Here is a 16056-nt window from a genome sequence, read left to right on the forward strand (position 1 = left end):
ACTCACGTGGGGAGAGGCTCTCCTGCCCATGGACTGACCGGGTCCAGGTCTGCCCGCAGGGCTGGCAGTGGGAAGGGACAGTTGGCTAAACCCCATTGAAGCCCACCCCCCCACGCCGATGGACTGAGGCCAGCATTGGGCGCCATGGAAATGAGGAGCACCCTGAGGAAGGAGCTGCCCACAGGGAGGGTCCAAGGGCCCTGAGATCTCCTGGCCCAGCTGAACTCTGATGTCAGGACGCAAAGGCCGGAGAGGCCCACAGACTTGCCCCAGGCCACGCAGGGCTGGAACCCAGTCTCCATGGACACACTCACAGCTCCATTCCCCTCTGTATGAGAGGCCGGAAGTCTAGACAGAATATATGGGGGCTCCTGGAGAGAGGGGTGCACCCTGGAGACCCTGGAGGGAGTGGGGAGTAATCGACGCCAGCAGCTTCTGTTAACCCAGGCCGGCATCCAAGCAGCTGGCTGGGGTTTTATACTCTTTCTAGCCAGGGGCCGCAGCCCTGGCCCATCTGGAAGCCCGCCTCAGAGCACCCTCTGAGACCCCCTGACCTTGCCCGTTCACACAAGGCCCCGAGCACTCTTTGTCTTAAGGCCTTTGGGGAAGGCCGTCATCCATTTCAGTAGCATTCAAAGGCACACAAGTCCACAGTTTATTTTCTTAGAAATAATGGTTTTTTTCTGGTTAGCATTCCTCTGATGGAAAAACAAATACAGCCACTGTAATAAGAAGCGGCTAAGAGGAGGCGAGAGGGCCCAGAGGAAGGGGGCAGAGAGGGGCTGCTGCCTGGGGAGCGGGAGGACATGGAGGGTGGGAGGTGGGAGCAGAGACCCCTAACCGTGGGAGAAATGGGGACTTAGAGAAAAAAAAAGAACCCAACATGCAGGCGCTGCGCAGGCTTCCACACATTCTCACAGACAGCGAGGCCCCTTCCCCCTCAAATCGCAACCCAAATGCACATCCGTAAGGCAGGTGTTGTGGCTTCCATGTGATGGATGAGGAACCAGGGCTCAGAACGGTCAAGTCACCGCCTGCCTGACTGAGTGAGCAAGGACCAAAATGCAGGCCTCTAAATCCTTGCTACAAACGCTTCCACTGACCATCACAGCTGGAAGGAGCATCAGAGACCTGCTTCTGCTATGCTTTCCCAACTTAGCCTGGATGATACCTCCTCTAAGAAGCCCTCCTGAATTTCTTCCCCTCCTTGGGCAGAGATATGCAATACACTTTCTCTGTCTTGGTTGTATTTTCATTGCAGCACTTTTCATATCCTGTTATGATCATATCTTTTCCAGTCTGTGTCTCCCACAAGACAGGGAGGTCTTTATAGGCAGGAAACACGTTTCGGCCCCAGCCCCAAGCGTGGCACAGAGTAGGTATTCAATGAACATTCTTGATTCTTAACTGAATCCAGTCCAGTGTGCACACATTTTACAGATGGGCAAACTGAGGCTCAGAGGTGAACTTGCCTCCAGTGTTTAAATGCAGTAGCATGAGCTTTTTATTTTTCCTCTTAAAAATGGACATTGGCTCCAATAATTCTGCAAGAGGCCTGAACGCTGCAGCAGAGCTGGCAAGCAACATTGCCTAATTGCTGGCTGACAACAACTTGGAATTTTAAGTCACATCCCATTTCTTCCTGCCTGCTGGTCTGCTGGACTGGAGCACTTTCATCTGGGGCAGAGCACAGGTTAGCATGCATAATTGCATGTTTTAAGACTTGAAGGAGAAGAATTTCCCCTTCTCTCTCCCAACCCTCCCACCTCCTACCGCCTTTCCTGGCCTCCCAAAAAGAGCAGAGTTTTATCTGTAGTTTCAATAAAGTGTGTAATAATGAGGATGAAAATGATTTAATAAGGGTCATGGACATTACTTCCTAAGAAGGCCAATTGGTTTTAAGACTTTTTTTTTCTGATGTTAAACTAAATGGATCACTGAGTATATTATTAGGAATTTTGTTAAAACACTTTAATAACATGCTCTGTAATCTACCTAACTTCAGAGATTGACAAGTAGACCCTGGGGATATAAAATTCAGGAAGTGACTATTTACATTCATTACATACATGCTAATTTTGTGATCTCTGTCAGCCATAAGGTTGTCATTTTTTTCCTTTTCACACAAAAAGAGGAAAATAGTAATATATTTGATATACTGTGGCCCAAACAAAAAGTTATTTCCCCCAAGAGTTTTAATTACAGCATGTTGGAAAAGGCCCGAGTTGGAATTTGCAAATGGAATAAACCACTTGAATAAATGGTCTAAAAAATTAAGTACACATAGAAGGGGTGATGTGTGCTGTTGGTTCAGACTAAACAGTGATTATCAAGAGGGTCTTAGTTATTTAAACAAGCCATTTGAGGGCAGTTTGCTCCTCGTTTGGGGCCTGGTCCTGATTATAAACGAGAGCTTTTAATTAACATTAGTAGGGCCCAATTCAAGCTATAATTTGGTCCTTTTCCTTAGCAAATGTCTATGAAAACAAGGCAATTAAGGTTAAATGAGTTGAAGCATTTAAAGGGGGCGAAATGTCCGTTCCTCACCCCCAGCCTGCCCCCTCCGCAGAATAAACACAAACAGGCCTGGTTAATACAGACCAGGAGGCCAGCGAAGGACTGGCCTGAGGCTTCCGAGAGGCCTGTACCCCAGGGGCCGGGTGAGCCGGGGATGCACAGGCTTAGTGAAATGGAGAGGGAAGACGAAAAAGAGTGTGCAAAGGTCCAGAGGTAGGAACCAGCTGGCAAGTGTGAGGAATGAAAAAAGACAGTGAGGCTGGGATGAGGTACGGAGGGATGGATACAAAATAATAGCTCACGGCCAGGCGCGGTGGCTCACGCCTATAATCCCAGCGCTTTGGGAGGCTGAGGCAGGCATCCATCACTTGAGGTCAGGAGTTCGACCAGCCTGACCAACATGGTGAAAACCTGTCTCTACTAAGAATACAAAAAATTAGCTGGGCATGGTGGTGCACAGCTGTAGTCCAAGCTACTCGGGAGGCTGAGGCATGAGAATCGCTTGAAACGGGGAAGTGGAGGCTGCAGTGAGCCAAGACTGCACCACTGAACTCCAGCCTGGGTGACCAAGTGAGAATTCGTCTCAAAAACAAACAAACAAATAATAGCTCACAACACAGTGAGGCCCCACCTCTAAAATAAATAAAAATAATAACAATATCACAAATAGTAGCTTCCAGCTGTTCCCACTCCCAGGTCCTGTCTCAGACCAGCCCGCAGCAGCATGGGAGGGAACGTGTCGAAGCAGAGGGACTGCGCAGCCCCCTCGGTCCCTCCATAGTGAAAGAGTCCCCCCTGTTGCTTTCAGGTGGGCTGATGGGGGCCTGGCCTGCTGCTGCTGGGCCCCCTGGGCTGATTGGGGATGGAGCCCAGGCCCTGCTGCCTCTCAGATGGGAGGCCTGGCTAGAGACAGACCTCTCTGGACCCAGTTTCCCCAGGTGAATTCTGCCATCTGTCCACACCAGTTATCCTCAGACTAGCTCTCTCTGTCCACTCCTCTGCTTCCTCATCTGTAGAACCCTCAGCATCTGTGAGGTTCTCGGAGGCCTTGCTGGATCCTCCCAGCACAGACAAGGGTCATTCACTGTCCACCGACACCAGCTCTGGGCCTAGCCCTGAGGGAAGTGGCATGGGTCTTCACAGTCTAGTGTGACAGGAGCATTGAATAAGGATGCTCACAGGTGACAGCTCCCCTCTCTGGGGGACCAGAGATGGCTTCCTGGAGGAGGCGACCCCTTTCATCCAGCAAATGCCTTCTGCATCATGTGCTGGGCCTAGTCACTGGGTTCCAGGGATGGGAGCTGACAGGTCTCAGATCCGGCCTTTGAGGAGCTCACATTCCAGGAGGAGACATGGGCCAAACTAAATGCAGTGTGGCCTGGGCTAAAACACTGGTGTGTGTGGACCTGGGGTGGGCTGCAAAGAGGGATGGCAGCTGTCACTCACAGGGGTGCCTCAATGCCCTTTGAAGTTTCTTCCAACTCTACATAGCCATGAGTTTGCCTCAAGTAACTTGAGATTCAATCAAGAAAACACTGCTTTATCCCCAGCCCTGCTCAGAGCCTTTCCCGGCTGTCTGAGACACTTGCCCATCTGGCTACAGCAAGCCCTCTGCCGGCATTAAGCTGCCACAGGGGGTCCCAGACCACTCCTGGACACAGATGCAACCTGTCTGCACATGTGGAGGCCATGGCATCATAACATATGTCCACTGGCCATGAGGTAAGTTGCCCTTGAAGGTGGGGCAGAAACCATTCCCAGAATGGGGGGCAGGTGGCCTCCAGGGCTGGATTTGCTAACAGGGATTTCACAAGCAGCAAGTTTCAAGGTGACCCAGTGAAGTGGGTAAGGGGCTCGGTCAGACTCACATCGGGCTTCCCACAACCCACGCTTGGGTTGTGAAAATGACAGAGTATGTTTCTGGGACTGATTAGCTGGTGAAGACAGAGCTGATAGCTGCTGTGGGACAGCCAGTTAAAAGCAGGCAGTTTCACCCAGTCATCAACAAGAGAGCCCTTGGGAACTGCTAGTTTGGGGCTTACATTCTAGCTCTCCTCTATCAACTGTGTGACCTTTGGCCAGTCACTTTATTTCTCCATGCCTCAGTTTCCTCGCTTAAAAAATGGAAGGCATAGTCCCTATCTGGTAGGGCTCTTGTGAGGAGTAAATGGATGTGGAGCATGTAAGAATGTTTGGCAGCAAATACTTAACATGTAAGTGAACAGCTGGGGAGACTGTGGCAGCCATGTCCTAGGGGCATGCTCTGCTTATCACAGCAAAGGGCACAGTCGGTGAGATCTGCAGGACAGGGGGCTCACTGCCCCCAAAATTCCAACCCCAGCCTCGGCAGAACCCCACACCAGCTCAGGACCTGCAGATGCAGGAGCCTGGGGAGGGAAAGCAAGTTTCATCTACTGCAGAAATGACTGGAGGGTGCGGTGATTGATTATTAATGTCTGCTGTGGAAGGAGGTGGTGGCATATTTGCCATCCCTGAAGTAGGCATAGTTGAACAAAGGGAAGTCTTCTGTCCTGTGTGTTTTTCGTTGTACATTCTCGACAAGCAGCCATTTGTGAATGGCACACCTGGCTGTCCACCTCTGTGGGAATATAGGTATATGCATATGGTTAATTTGATCAGTCCATGAACCAGAATACCTCATTTTCCAACCATTTTAGGTTCCAGGAATTGTTGGAAAAGACAAAGCTTTAGCGCTTTTACACCTTGAACATTATGACATCAGCATGGTGACGATGATGATCAGATACATCATCATCATCAGCACCATCATCATCAATATCACCATCACCATAACCCTCATCAACAGCACCATCAACATTATCATCACCACCATCAACATTATCATCACCACCATCAACATCACCACCATCAATATTATCATCACCCCCTTCACCATCATCCTTATCATCAATGGCACCATCGTCGTCGTCGTCGTCATCATCATCATCATCATCATCATCACGGTGGGAGCAGCTAGTGCTTATATACAGCATCCTATGTGCCAGGCTATGTTCAAAGGCTTTAAATACATTAACCCATTTTATTCTCACACTATCTCTATGAAATAAGTACTAGCATTATGCCTATTTTATAGATAAACAAACGGAGGTTAAATAACATGCCCAGGTAGGATTTGAACCCAAGCAGTCTGGCCCCAAAGTCAATGCTTTAACCCCTATGCTGACCTTAACAGAGACTGTTCACACTCTCTTCTCAGAACAGAAAGCCACAGATAGGAATAACCACCTGCAAAAACACAGTGTGGAGAAACCTGCCCCTCAGGCCTCTGTTTTCCCATCTGTAAACCAAGGAGGTGAATATCTGGATGGTCTCCCAGCTCCCTTGGGCCACCACGGCACATGGTGCCTCTTCGGATTTCAAAGCCCCTGGATGTCTCTGCATAGTCCTCCCAGGGAAGCCAGCAGGGATCTGATGCTTCTCAGTGTTTATGTGTTGGGGACGGGAGGTATACATGTGAGCACTCCGGCAGGCTCCCTTGATTCAAACTGATGATTGTAGGTGGGTCCCCAGGGATGAGAAAACCAGAGTGCTAGCAGGACAGGGTCCACACACGTCTCCGGGATCCATGCCAGCACTCACTCAATGAGGGTTTAGGGAGCCCATAATCAAACAGTGTCCTCCTCTTGGTTCCTAACAATCGTTCTCAAACTGTTAAGACAGCAACTCAACAGGCACTGATTCATGACCCATACTACCCTAAATCTGTTATCAGGAATTTCCAGCTCATGCAGCCCCACCAGACCACAAGCTCCTGGAGAGTAAGGACTACCTTACGTTGCACCTTAACCATCACCTCCCAGGTATGCAGCACTCAGTGATTTTCAAAGGTCTTCACCATTCATAGTCTCATTTGAGCCTGAAACCACTCTGACAACTAGTGAGAACAGATGATGATGACGATGGTGATGATGATAGTGATGGTGATGCTAATGATTGATGTGATGATGATGATGGTGATGATGGTAATGATGGTGATGATAATGATTGATGTGATGATGATGATGATGATGGTGATGATGATGGTGATGATGATGGTGATGATGATAATGATGGTGATGATAATGATTGATGTGATGATGGTGATGATAATGATTGATATGATGATTATGGTGATGATGATGATGGTGATGATAATGACGGTGATGATAATGACTGATGTGATGATGATGATGGTAGTGATGATGATTGATATGATGGTGATGATGATGGTGATGATGGTAATGATGGTGATGATAATGATTGATGTGATGATGGCGATGATGGTGATGATGATAGTGATGATGATAATGATCGTGATGATAATGATTGATGTGATGATGATGATGGTGATGATGATGATGATGGTGATGACATTGATGATGGTGATGATGATGATGGTGATGATGATGATGATGGTGATAATGATTGATATGATGGTGATGATGATGATAGTGATGATGATAATGATCGTGATGATAATGATTGATGTGGTGATGATGATGATGGTGATGATGATGATGCTGATGATGATGATGGTGATGACATTGATGATGGTGATGATGATGATGGTGGTGGTGATGATGATGATGGTGATGATGATGATGGTGATAATGATTGATGTGATGGTGATGATGATGGTGATGATAATGATTGATATGATGATGATGGTGATGACATTGATGATGGTGATGATAATGATGGTGATGGTGATGATGATGGTGGATGATAATGATGATGGTGATGGTGATGATGGTGATAAAGATGATGGTGATGATAATGATAATGATGATGGGTGATGGTGATGCTGCTGATGACCGATCACGGTGATGACCCTACCATCTGTATATTGAGCACACACTGCGAAGTGAGTGCCTACTGTGTATTGGATGCCAGTTCCCAGTACACTACACTGTGCCTCACTCAATCTTCAGGCTGACCTGTGATGGGAAGTATTTTTGGCTCACACAACCAAAGGAGAAACTGAGGCTCGGTGAGGGCAAATCACCACCCAAATGTTCACATGAGAGGTGGCCTGCAACCCAGTTTCCCCTTGCAGAGCCCATCTTGTCCCTGCTCTTCTCTCTCATTACACAGGGTCAAGAGGACACCAGGGCCAGAACAAGCCCTTCCACAGACCCCACGGTCCATGCTCCCCTCTGTGGATATCTTACAGTTTGCTCATCTAATGTGAAGTCCAGTCTGGGCAAAGGAGAGCCAACTCCGACTAAATGTTTTCTGCACACCCGCGCTAGCACCAGGCCCTGCCCCATGATCTGGGAACATAGGGACAAATGTAAAAGGCCCTCTCTAATTGAGGAGTTCACTGGGAGCTCCTGGGGGCATGGCCTGAGTTTGACAACTTCAGTATGGTGGCCCTAACAGCAAGCTCATGGTGGGCCCTCAATGAATGAGCTCACAATTCAGTGGGGGACGAAGACAAGTAATTATGACTCAGAGTCAGAAGAACTGATGATGGAGGGAAGCCCAGGAGCCTCTGGGAGCAGGGTAGGTACCTAATGCAGCCTAGCATGCATGTGTGTGTATGTGTAAGTGTGTCTATATAAGTGGAGGTATCAGGGAAGGCTTCCTGGAGGAGGCAAATCTAAAGAACGTTTAGCCTTTAAATTTAGACAGTATACAGAAAGAGGGTAAAGAGCTCCAGGCAGGTGGGAAATCTGAGCTGGGGCTCACAAACAGAACAACCTAGTGTGTGTGCATGTGTGTGTGTGTGCACGCATGTGCCAGGACAGAGGTGTTTCAGGATGTGAAGAGTGGGAGCCCAAATTTGGCTGGAGAGATAAGAAGACCCCTGCAGTTCCTGAAGCACATTCACAAGCCTCCTCTTGTCTCATCTTCACACCCGGCAGGAAAAAACAATTTCCTTTTCTAGCAGATGAGAACCTGAAGCCTGCAGAGCCAGTGAGCCGCAGAGCTGGGCTCGGGACAAAAGTCTGACTCCTAACTCAGGGATCAAGCAGAGTGGGGAGTTAAAGCTGAACTCTGAAAAATTTTAGGGAAACAGGTAGAGCCTCCTAGATAGGGGACAGCAGGAGAGGGCCTAAGGAGGAGCTGGGCTTGGGGAGGAAGAGGCCAGGTCAGTGGCTTAAACTAGCAGAGATAGGGGGGTCAACATGGCCCTGCCTTGCCGGAACACTTGGTCTGGGAGGCAGAGTAGCGGGTCAGAAAGTGGTCACACACAGCCTCGTATGTACCACTTGAACCAGCAAGCTAGCGTCTGGCCCTGCCAGCAGCCGGCCAGCCGCCCCACCAGGCTTCTCACTCATGGCCTCCTCTGTGTGCCTCCAGCCTGGCCTCCTTCCAGAGGTCTGTGGGTAGGCGCCAGCTCCTCGCTTTGGGTTCTGGGCCCTGAGCGTGCCAGGAATATGACCCAATCAGGCATGACCCAGGGCGATGTTATTTGCCCAGCACTCAGCCTTAAATAAATGCTCAACAAACATGATGGATAAACACCACCAGCATCCCAAGGAGGCGTGGCTGCTCTCCCACAGAACTCTAGCCCTGTAAACGCCTTTTACATAAAGAACAGGGACCCGTCTTATGCTCACTTGCCACTTTCCTAATACAAATATCAAACTTGGAAAAATTCAGCTGGCAGGGCCCAGGGAGAAGAAAACGAGATGTCAGAGTCATTGAGTGGGAGTCACAAGACCTGGCTCTCAGTCCTTGTCATGTCACGGGTCACTGTGAACGTGAGGACCTTGCAAAAGATGGTTTTCCTCTCTGAGCCTCGGCTCTCATCATTTATACGATGGGTACAGACACGGAATACTGGGGTCAGTGACTTCATCCAGGGATGCACGTTCATCTCAGAGAGAGCTCTCTCCAGCCCCTAGATGCCCGGTCCAGCCCCAGACACATGGGGTGAGGACGGCCATGCAGACTCTCACGGACAAAAGCTCCCAAGGTTCCAATGAGCCTGGAGAGTCCTGGCGCCAAACGCAGCCAGAGCTGCTCTTTTCTCTCTGACTTTCAGCCTGCTAGGGAAGCAGTTTCTAATGCCTGGAGGTCTAACCAGCACCCCAGGTGCAGGGTAGAAAGGCTGGATAGACAGACAGATGGCGCAAATCTACCAGTGTCTGTCCAAGCGCCGGAGCTTGAGACAGGAGATCTACAGGGTGGTTTTGAACTTGGCAGCGGGGCCTGGGGGGCTGGGGGTAAACCTAGGTCTTTGCACTCCACCCCCATATAGCCAGTCAAGGACAGATGCACAAATACATCATTCAATGCTTCATTTCAATCTCTTTTTTCTTTCTTTCTTTTTTTGGAGACAGAGTCTTGCTCTGTCATCCAGGCTGAAGTGTAGTGGCACGATCTCGGCTCACTGCAACCTCCACCTCCTGGGTTCAAGTGATTCCCCTGCCTCAGCTTCCCGAGTAGCTGAGATTACAGGCGCTCACCACCACACCCGGCTGACATTTTTTGTATTGTTAGTAGAGACAGGGTTTCGCCATGTTGGCCAGGCTGGTCTCAAACTCTTGACCTCAGGTGATCCACCCATCTTGGCCTCCCAAAGTGCTGGGATTACAGGTATGAGCCACTGCACCCAGTCAATTTCTTAAAAAGAATGAAAAGTTTCAAGCCCAGTCGAGAATCAGACACCCCATGACCCCAACTGCACCCTTCCAGGGAAGCAGCCAGCATTCCCGAAAAGTTCACTGCCTCCCTCCCGAGGCCGAGAGAAGGCTGTGCTGTCAGCCACCACAATGGTGGTGCTGGAGGCTCAGCCCTGGCTGGTGATGAATGGGGTAGGCATCGGCCACCTACAGCAGCCCTGGCAGCCGCAGGGTCTGGCTGGGAGGGCCGGGCTGGACTCACCTTCACACTGCCTGCCTTCCCCCTTGTAGCCTGGCTTGCAGAGGCATTTGTAGGACTTGGGCGTGTTCTGACAGATGGCATCGATGTGGCAGTCATCCGTGCCCTCCGAGCATTCGTCCACGTCGACTGACCCTGTGGGTAGGGGTGTGGGGGAAACAAGAAGTAAGGTGTGGCCCCGGAGGAGGCGGCCAATGGTGTGGGGCAAGTTGCCTCTGCCTGTCCATTGATCAGTGCGCTCACTGGCAATAACAACTGTCACACAGGACACTCTGATGTGACAAGTGGCAACTGGTAGCATCATTGGCGCAGCTCCTCCGTGGCAGGGACAATGCTACCAATATGCTTGGCCTTTATTTATTGTCGCAACAATCCTGTTGAGCTATTGTTCCACTAAAAAGATGAGAAAACTGAGGCTTAAGGAGACAGTGAGGAAGAACCTCCTCCAATGGTTGAGGTGATGCTCTTCAAACAAGCATCACCCCAACCCTCCTCCACGCTCCTCACTCTAGAATTTCCAGCCAGAAGGGTCCTAGGAGGAATTTAAATCCAGCCCCTTTGGGTTTCACATGGGGACACCGAGGCCATGCCAGGCGGCTCCTGCAGGTCACTTGAACATGGGATCCCACCCTACCCCTAGGCTGTGGAAATATGGGATTCATCATCTGCCTTCCATGGCCCTGCACCAGTGTCCAGTGGCAGAAGTACACCCTCAACTGGGCTAACCCGAGCCCATCCATGGTTCTGACTCCTCCCACCATCCTCCGTCCTCAGAAATTCACAGGTGAATCTGGTTCTCATATCCCAACTTCTAAATGCAAGTTCAGTTTAGGTTTTGAGGGCTCTCAACACTCTCCACCTCCCACCCCCAACACCTTCAGTCTGGTATAGCTATTGGGGCAAAATCATGCAAAATAGATTCTGTGTATCTCTTCCATCTATACACCCGAAACCTCTCTACCTCTCTCTCTCTCTCTCTCATACACACACACACACACACACACACACACACACACACACACACAGAGTTCAGGCAGGGAGGGGACCTTCCTCTTGTCAGGCACAGTTCAGCACAGTCAGAGCTGTAGCTATAATCCAGGTTAATTCCTCAGGTTATAGATAAGGAAACTGAGGCCCAGGTGGGATCTGTCATGGATCAGTAGCTCACTGGGGCAGAGAATGGACTCAGACACAGAATGAGCTTTCCTATGTGCCATGTGACTTCTAGCTAGCAATGCATGAAATGCAGATGGATGACAGACAGACAGAAGGACCCAGGAGTGCAGCACGAGGAACTTTCAGCAGCAGCCATGAGGGCAGCCCCCCCAGGGGTGAGCTCAGAATGTCCCCATCTCTTCATGCCTCTGATCTCACCTTAGATTGTTGGGTCCCCATGAGTGCCTAAATTTCTCCCCTGGATAATATCTGGGTTTGAAATCTGCCAGTGGGGCCTATGAGATCCATGCCCCCTAGGGGTCCTCCTTCTTTGCCCCAGCCCCCAAGTCTCCTTTGCACCCCTGAAGGAAGAGAGGCATCAAACAGATACACAACAGCATGGCCACCCTGCACACACACGGCAGGTGGTATCACTTTTCAGGGGGGCTGCATCTGCTCAGGTGGGCAGCCTGTCCTTGACAACTGCCCAGGGGGAGTGGAAAGGGGACCAGGAGGCAGGGACTGGAGGGGACCCAGCCGGCAACTGGATGGCTGGTCCAGCAGGAACATCCATGAGCACCTTCTGGGAAAGTGTCAACAGAGGGACTCCTGTGCAGGGGTGGCACTGCCTCTAGGGCTGGGAACCAGAGGTCAGAGAGGGCCCATCTCCATGCTTCTGTTCGGGAGGACTGGTGTCACGTCTGAGACAGGACCAGCAGGGGTGGCAGGCCACAGATATGGCTCTTCCCACTTCCCTGGGACCAGTGTATGGGAATGAGGGGTGGGAGCCCCTCGTGCCCCCACCCCCAATCTCCCCCCTAGCCCGGTGTCTTCATTGGGATGGAAATAGATGGACGTGGATGAGGGTGGGTGAAGCTAGCTCCCAATGCACCTTTAAACATTTGGGTGTTCTCGGTGTGGAGAGGGCATGGGAGTTTGAGGAGAGAGGGGGAGGAGCCACTTGTCCCCACTGGTCCTCTGCCAGCTCCGGCTCCTGTCTGGGCTGGAGACTCCCATGCCGGGTGGCCCAGCCCTCCCAGCACCGGAGTCAAAGGGAGCTCCCTTTGACTCTGGTTTGCTTATGCTGGGGACAGGCTGCTGGAGTTTCACAGTCACAGGGCTTCCACTGAGAGGGTGGGGGAGGAGACAGAGGCAGACACAGAGGAGGGACACAGGTGGGGACAGGCACACCCAGGAACAGTCACTCAGAGGTGAGGGACCCCAAAGCTTGAGAGAGGCACCCACAAGGGGGATGGGGCAGCACGGCTGGGCTTCCAGGAGAGGTGTTGCTGTGGAGGAGTCTCACTGGCCCAGCATCCCCACTCTGGGCACGCGCGACCACCAGGAACAGACCTTAGTCACCCAAACCAGACTTCAGGGAGCCGGGAAGAAAGTGCAGAACCCTCCCCCTGCCCCCGCTCCCAGCAGAGCACCGGAGGAAGCGCCTCTGATGACGCAGAGGAGAGAATGTGACTCCAGCTTTTCGGGAAGCCGCTGCAGACAGCCAGAGAGGAGGGGACCGGTGGGACGTAGAGGGAGTCCCCGTGAAAGCCAAGGGGCTGGACCTGTGGCCTCCGGGCCTCCCCTCCCCCTCCTGAGTCTGCTCCACCGACGTCCCGAGTCCGGACTCTCCTCCCCGTGTCTGTCCCTCTGTCTCCTCTGCTTTCCTTCCCTCTGTCTCTCCTCCCCGTCCTGTCAGACGGTCCGTCGTCCACGGTTTTCCAGGCATCTCCGTCCCTCTCTCTTTCCCAGTCTCCCTCCGCTGCCCCTCCTCACTCCGTCTTTCTCTGGCGTCCATCTGTCCCGCGTCTCCTCCTCTCTCCCTTATCGGTGGGACCGTCCCTCGTCCCTCTTGATTCCTCCTGGTCCCTGGGCCGCCTCCTCCCTCCCTCGGGTCCCCTCCTTCCCCGGGCCGCGCGGGCCTCCTCTCCACCCTTCCGCGTCGGTCTTTTCTCCGGGCCTCCTCCTGCGTCCTTTTGTCTCTGCTCCCTCTGCGCCGGTTCTTCTGTCCGTCTGTCCCGCACCTCCTGCCCCGTCCCTGTCCCTCGGTCCGTCCCTTTCCCCGTTCACCTCCCGGCATGTCCCCTCCGCCCGCCCCGCCCCGCCCCGCTCCGCGCCCCCTCTCCCGGGAGGAGCGCCCCCTCTGCGCTCGGGATCCAACCCCGCCCCGGTCCGCACGCCGGGCCCCCGGGAGCCGCCGCCTTTCTTCCTCGCTCTCGCGCTCGTATTTCCCCTCCAGGGGCCCCGACCAACCCGCCCCCGCCCCGCTGGGCTCAGGAGCCCCGGCCGCCCGGGCTGTGGGGAGGGGGCGCCCCGGGCCGGCCCCAGAAGTTACTTTGGAAAGAGGTGGGGGGCTGCGCGGGCCCGCGCGGTGCGAGCTCGGGATGCGCGGGGAAGGAGCCTCCCGGACGGCGCCTCGGCCGCCCGCGCCCCCCCGCGCCCGCCACCTCCCCCCAACCCGGGTCGGGGCTTACCTGGGAGCCCGCTGCCCCCCGCCAGGCGCCCGCGCGCGCCCAGGGCCAGCAGCACGTACAAGTGCCAGCGCACGGCCGCCGCGCCCATGCTCAATGCGGGCCCGGCCGGGCGTGCGGGCGTGCGGGGCGCGGGGACACGACCGACCGGCCGCTCCCGCAGGCGCTGCTCGCAGCTCGCCGCTCCGCCACTGCTCGGGCTCCCGAGCCGCCCAGCCTGCCCGGCTGACGAGCTGACAGCGCGCGCTCATTGGCCAGCGGCGCCGGGGGGCGGGGCGTCGCGCAGGGCCGGCCAATGGGGGCGGCCGCCGGCCCGCGGTGGAGGGAGAGAGGGGGGCGAGGGCGTCCTCGGGGGCCCCTCCCCTGGGGCGGTCGGCAGGTGGGGGGTGAGGGTGGGAGCCCGGCCGGCCGGCCGGCTCGCGGGGCTGCGGGCGAGGGGTCTCGGCCAGGCTGGGGCTGCTCGGAGGCTGCGCCCTCCCCTGCCCCTGGCCCCCCGGCCCTAGCCGTCCAGGGTGGACGCCCCCCGACTGGGGCAGCCCATTCCCTCCCGGCCGCACCCTCTGGGGCGGGGATCCTGGGAGCCGGGGGTCCTGCGAGGTCGCCCGCCACCCGTTTGCAGGGAAATGCGCCCGCGCGCAGAGCAGACTCATCCGCGCCGCGGTTCACTGGACGTTTCCTGAGCACCTACTGGGGGCCGAGCGCGGGCGAGGCAGCAGCGAGCGAACCGAACGGGGAAACGCGTGCAGATCGCTTGAACATTCACCTTCAGAACAAACCAACTTTTTTTTTTTTATTGCATTTTAGGTTTTGGGGTACATGTGAAGAACATGCAAGATTGTTGCATAGTACACACGTGGCAGTGTGATTTGCTGCCTTCCTCCCCTTCACCTATATCTGGCATTTCTCCCCATGCTTTCTCTCCCCAACTCCCCACCCCCGCTTTCCCTCCCCTATTTCCCCCGACAGACCCCAGTGTGTGATGCTCCCCTCCCTGTGTCCATGTGTTCTCATTGTTCAACACCCGCCTGAGTGAGAACATGCAGACAAACCAACTTTTTAGCACTTGCCGAAGGACAGTGGCCGGTCAGTGCGCTCGTCGGGAGGCGGCCGCCGGACCCGCGTCTGGAACGGGGCGCCCAGGGTGGACAATGCCCCTAGGCGGCGGGTCCCGGACGAGGCCCCGCATGGGGCTGACCTCGGCCTGCGAAGTTCGCGGCCGGGAATGCGAGGCCGGGGCCTCCCCAGTGACAGACCCAGAGGGGCCAGGAGGAGGGGCGGGGCGGGCATTGCGGTCGGAAGACCCTGGAAGGGCTCTGGCCTGGCCTGGGGTCTACACCTGACGCCTGGCGAGGTTCGGGCTAGGGTCTGGTCCCACCCCGCCTGGGAGGGAGGCACGGCTGGAAATAAATGGCCCCTCTCAGCTCCGGGCAGGATGCTTTAAGGGAAAAAAGTTCAGCAAACCCCAAGGCCCATCTCCTTGACAACCACCAATAAGAGCTCCTTTTTTCTTCTCCTGCTCTCCAGCCCCGACTCAAAGACAACACTTTTCTCTTTTTTGTCCACTCGACCTGCACCAGTTTCAGACCCTCCACACCAGCTCCCTTTCCTGTCCCCAACACACACACATGCACACACACACACACACACCATCACACATACACACACACATGCAGACACATGCAATCAGACACAGCCTCACACACACCCTCACACCCTCCAGCACGCACACACTCACACATACGTCTTCACACACTCATCCGACCTGCTGTAGATGAACTCCTCAGCCCTGGAAGGTTAGATCTGTGTGCAGCCAGCTCTCACTCCCATCTGACTTCCTGTCAGTTTGTGGCACTGTCCTGGTGACCGAGACAAGGGGTCCCCTACATGGGGATGGGAGGTGTTAGGGGGCCAGAAAGGCCCAAGGAAGAAGGACATGCTGCTTCCTGTCTCCACCGAGCCCCTACCCCATCGCTCGAGATGTTTTGGTCTGCACGGCTGCTGCTGGCTGCTGGTTTAAGTTGGGAGATGCTGTTGACAGGCTTTATTTTGTCTCCTTGTC

General features: G+C 54.0%; 1 protein-coding gene across 2 annotated transcripts in view; it reads right to left on the bottom strand.

The window, feature by feature from the left end:
- SCUBE1 (signal peptide, CUB domain and EGF like domain containing 1) overlaps positions 1-14088 on the bottom strand; it is a 143016-nt gene extending 128928 nt beyond the window's left edge. For both annotated transcript variants that reach the window (XM_021668664.2, XM_021668663.2), the window contains exons 1-2: positions 14001-14088; positions 10375-10506 (exon numbers count right to left, since the gene is read on the bottom strand). In XM_021668664.2, coding sequence (XP_021524339.2) covers positions 10375-10506; positions 14001-14088 — 220 coding nt within the window. The remainder of the gene's footprint in view (positions 1-10374; positions 10507-14000) is intronic.
- Between the last annotated feature and the right edge of the window lie 1968 nt (positions 14089-16056).

This window comes from Aotus nancymaae, unplaced genomic scaffold (assembly GCF_030222135.1).
Source record: "Aotus nancymaae isolate 86718 unplaced genomic scaffold, 86718_ANA_hifiasm-v0.15.2.pri h1tg000076l, whole genome shotgun sequence".
In the NCBI taxonomy this organism is placed as follows: Eukaryota; Metazoa; Chordata; class Mammalia; order Primates; family Aotidae; genus Aotus; species Aotus nancymaae.